This window comes from Sinohyriopsis cumingii, chromosome 6 (assembly GCF_028554795.1).
Source record: "Sinohyriopsis cumingii isolate HCF-2022 chromosome 6, ASM2855479v2, whole genome shotgun sequence".
NCBI lineage: Eukaryota > Metazoa > Mollusca > Bivalvia > Unionida > Unionidae > Sinohyriopsis > Sinohyriopsis cumingii.
This window is the reverse complement of record NC_142966.1, coordinates 84,044,429-84,048,829: the sequence shown is the minus strand read 5'-3', so window position 1 is coordinate 84,048,829 and position 4,401 is coordinate 84,044,429. Positions and strand designations below refer to the sequence as shown.

Genomic DNA, 4,401 nt, shown 5'->3' with positions numbered 1-4,401 from the left:
ATCAGGAACTTGGTTAGAGTAAATTTTACTGGAGAAATGAATTTTTAATTTACACATAATATACTACAAAGAGGATGACACTTTAGCATTTTCACGATTTTCTCCTTAGTTGACTTTTAATTAGCCCTTTTAATTAAAAGTAAAGTTAATTAAAACTGTCAAATGACGAAAGTTGATTTGTGTGTTACTGTTCCTGTTGTGTTGATGCACAACGGTAACTGTTTATTTTAAGAAGCACCAAGTAAATTTTATTTTTGTCTTTAATTTAAGTAAGTTTACTTCAGTCATATAATATATATATATATATATATATATATATATATATATATATATATATATATATATATATATATATATATATATATATATACGCACACACACACATAGTGATGTTGACAATTTCGAAGCAACATTTATTCATTTTGGGAAAACATTCTGTATCTAATTTGAGATCTACTTATTTGAGGAGTTCTTATTGTAGGTGAATGAAGGATCATATGATAGAATATGATACTTTGTGTAAACGAAAAAAAGCATCAGGAAAATGGACCGGTTTTAACGTACCTATTATCTATTCACTAGTTTACAGAAAGCATGAAAGATGGATGATGAAGAAACACAGTTCCAACAAAAGTTTTTAACATTTCCCTCATCATTCAGTCTTGAAATTGAAGAGCTCAAGAAAATAAAGCATAGAGAGTCAGAGAAGAAGAAACTAGAGCTGAAATGTGCATTAGAAGAACCGGAGTCAACTACAGAGCGGACAAGGCTTTATAACTTGCTCACGTTTCTACACTGGATGTCAGATGAAAATGATAAAGCATATGAATACAACAGTAAAGCTCTGGAGCAGGACCGAGAAAATATTGTCGCTCTGTGCAATCGAGTTTGGATGAAAAGGAAAGACGGTGACTTGACTGAAGCAAAAGAAGAACTGGATCAGATCGAAAAATTAGCAGACAGTAAAAGACATTTAGTCCTCCAAGGAAAAGCAGAAATAGCCTATTCTTACTCTGTTTTTGGACCACACTATTTCAAGCAGTCAATTAATATTTACGATCAGTTGCTTAGTGATACTGGTATTGGAGAAGTTAATGCAAAAGTTGTGCTACTGTGGAAGTTAGATTTAGGAATTATTTATCGAAAATATTGCAATTATGGTAACATATTGCCTAGTCAGGGTTGGAAGGAGACAAATAGAGATGAATGTATAAAAAGAGCTGCTGCATTGTTTCATGAGGTCATCATTTCAGGTTCTCCTGTTAAATGGAAAGGAAGATGCTTTGCTTCTCTCGCAGAGTTTTCGTTTTCCATCTCTACTGGGACACAGGTGAAAAGAAGTCAAAATGAATTGTTTCCAAAAGAATTGGCAAATAAAGACGTCGAAACTCTACTCAATTTGGCACTAGAAACTTGTTCGGAAGATGCACATGTGTTAAAAGTATGTGGAAAACTATTCAAATATCTGAATAATCTAGACAAAGCAGAAGAAGTGCTGACGAAATCATTAACTATCAGGGAAACTTCATATGGTCATCACCATCTTGCAATGGTCTTGAAGAAAAAGCTATGGAACAGAATTCGGGATGCAAAAGGAGGAGGTCGGCAGAGAAATATTCGACAAAAGCAAGGGGTCCAGATATCTAATTCAAGCTATGTAAGGAAAGACACAAACTATTCACATCAATTATCCACAAAAAGTGGGAATGAAAAACATGGGAACTTGGGTGTAACCTATTCAGGATATGCTTCTGTTGGCAATGAAAACAGTCTATATCAGCAAAATCCAAGAAGAAACAACATTCGTCAAAGTTATCCATCTTCCTCTCTTGGAAGAGCCAATTCTCCCGAACAAGCTCATCTTCAGAAGAAGGCAACATCAAAGAGTTTCGTTGGTGTTTTCAGCATACCAGATAATGAGAAAGAGACCTTTAAACAAATTGTACATCATTTGGATAAAGCAGTTGAACTCGGAAATGAATGGGCTTCATTTGAAAAAGGTTTGATTCTGAGACAGGTCAACGAGGTCGACGAGGCTTTTAAAATATTCATACAAACTTTAAAACATCGAGAATTTAGTACTACTATGGTCACTGTGTCATGCTACGAGCAGCTTGGTATCTGTCGTAGAGATCTTGCGAGACGAGAAGAAGATCCAGAGAAAAAGAGGAAACTGGATGCAGATGCAGTTAAATATTTTCAAAAAGCAATAGAACGAATTGCATGTCAAGCCAGTCAAGAACTAAATTACCTGAAAGATGACTGGATGGCATATCCAACGCTAAAAAGCATGCTCCAGGCCCAAGAGAGAGATGTAGCAAAGCTGAAAGTACTCGTAGATACAAGCAAAATGCTTAAACTGTACGGTGAATCATTTAATTTCTATAATCAGATCTTGCAGCTGGATGAAACACAAGCCAAAGATCCAAAATTAATTTGTGAAATAATTCAGATTTTACTAGACAATAGACAGTTTACAGATGCAGCAGTTTTATTAGACCTTCAGAACTGTACAGAAGCAAAGAACAAAATAAGTAAAGAGTTTTGTAAGCTGGTGTACCTCAAGTGTGCTTTCGATTTGGTCAGTAGCAATCAGAAAGAAAATGCTGGTGAAAGATTTAGACAGGCGTTCAGTATTGATTGCACAGAAATCCGCAGAGAACAAACAGATTTTGATATATTTTTCCTGTACGACGAGGAAATCGATAGTGATGAGACAGGAAGCTGGAATTTTGCAAAGAAATTAGAGAATTTTGTGGAAGGAAACTGTGGGCTAAGGATCACCAGCAACAGTGATAAGGTAAAACCAGGAACATGGAAGCGAACAGAACAAACACAACAGATGGAGTCCAGCATCCATATTGTTTTAATCTTAGATATAAATAAACCAAGCGAGGAACTAGAGTACTTTATCAAGATTGCCCAAGAAATTGTGAAGGAAAAGAAATCTAAGCTGAGCTTAATTCTTATTGATGATTGCACATGTCCTCGGGAACTAACTGCTTTTCTAAGAATGAAGTTTGACACAAAACTACTTAAGTGTGAAAATGATTTCATTGGCTGGATTCACAAGTTATTCTTTCATTTAATAGGTGTCCATAAGAGCGAAGATTAATTGGTTAATTGGTGTGAATTTGACAATGAATTTGTTGGGGGTGGGTGGGGGTGTTAACTGCTTTGAGAAAATCAAACAGCTTTGATGAATTCCTTATAATATGGGCAAGAGTTAATTGTTTTTATTTGTTATTGTTCTTTAAGGTTATAATGTACCATGTAAGGTTTTATGTAATGAAAAGGAATAATCTTGTGATTTTTAGCTCACTAGGGAGGAGACAAGGAAAATGAAAGAAAATTATATGGCTTTTTGTCCATCGTGCATCGCATATCTATCAACATCCGGTATCTTTACATCTTAACCACTGGACTCATTTGATAAAGTTGTGTAACAATGTGTAGTATAAGATTTGATCCAGTTGTGTAACAATGTGTAGTATAAGATTTGATGAAGTTGTGTAACAATGTGTAGTACAAGATTTTCTACTAAAGTTGTGTAACAATGTGTAGTACAAGATTTGATCAAGTTGTGTAACAATGTGTAGTACAAGATTTTCTACTAAAGTTGTGTAACAATGTGTAGTACAAGATTTGATCAAGTTGTGTAACAATGTGTAGTACAAGATTTTCTACTAAAGTTGTGTAACAATGTGTAGTACAAGATTTGATCAAGTTGTGTAACAATGTGTAGTACAAGATTTGATCAAGTTGTGTAACAATGTGTAGTACAAGATTTGATCAAGTTGTGTAACAATGTGTAGTACAAGATTTTCTACTAAAGTTGTGTAACAATGTGTAGTACAAGATTTTCTACTAAAGTTGAGTTTCGCTATAACATCAGTTCAGTTCTTTTAGCAACTGAAAGCAATGCATTTTTTTTCCTGTTATAACCTTGACAATAGTTAGACTGGCGTATATCAAATTGCTAAAATATTTCCTACCTTGTTTTACTACTTTTCCAGTTTGTACATTAACTTTCCTTACATCACTAGCAATCTTCGATTTTCATGTCAACCAGATTTAAACCGCATAGTCTCTAAAATCTCTAGGCCATTTTCAAACTAGGAGGAAAATTCCGTACAGAATATTCTACTAAATACCTGCCTTTGGAACCCCATCTAGCAACCCTTTGTCTTCCACAACAACCACCTTGAAAACCTTCTTTCTGATGATTTCTTAGCTAGTTCGATTCAACTTTGGTAAGACTGTTTCATTTGAAAATTGACATTTTTACTAAAGGTGTATTTTTATACATGAAGGTACACACAGTTTTAACAGCCTCTCGTCTTCCATTGTAAATGGATGGAAATCATGCCAGAACTCTCTCTCTTTCTCTCCCCCCTCTCT

General features: G+C 34.6%; 1 protein-coding gene across 1 annotated transcript; it reads left to right on the top strand.

The window, feature by feature from the left end:
- The first annotated feature begins 588 nt into the window (after nucleotides 1–588).
- On the top strand, nucleotides 589–3,115 carry LOC149797351 (uncharacterized). Its single transcript, XM_089960747.1, has one exon. It carries the CDS (start codon nucleotides 602–604, stop codon nucleotides 3,113–3,115), a length of 2,514 nt encoding a protein of 837 aa, XP_089816873.1. The 5' UTR covers nucleotides 589–601.
- Nucleotides 3,116–4,401: the final 1,286 nt, after the last annotated feature.

Bases quoted from the DNA above. Each gene is read 5' to 3' on its own strand.
- LOC149797351 (XM_089960747.1), top strand. From the start codon at position 602: ATGGATGATGAAGAAACACAGTTCCAACAAAAGTTTTTAACATTTCCC.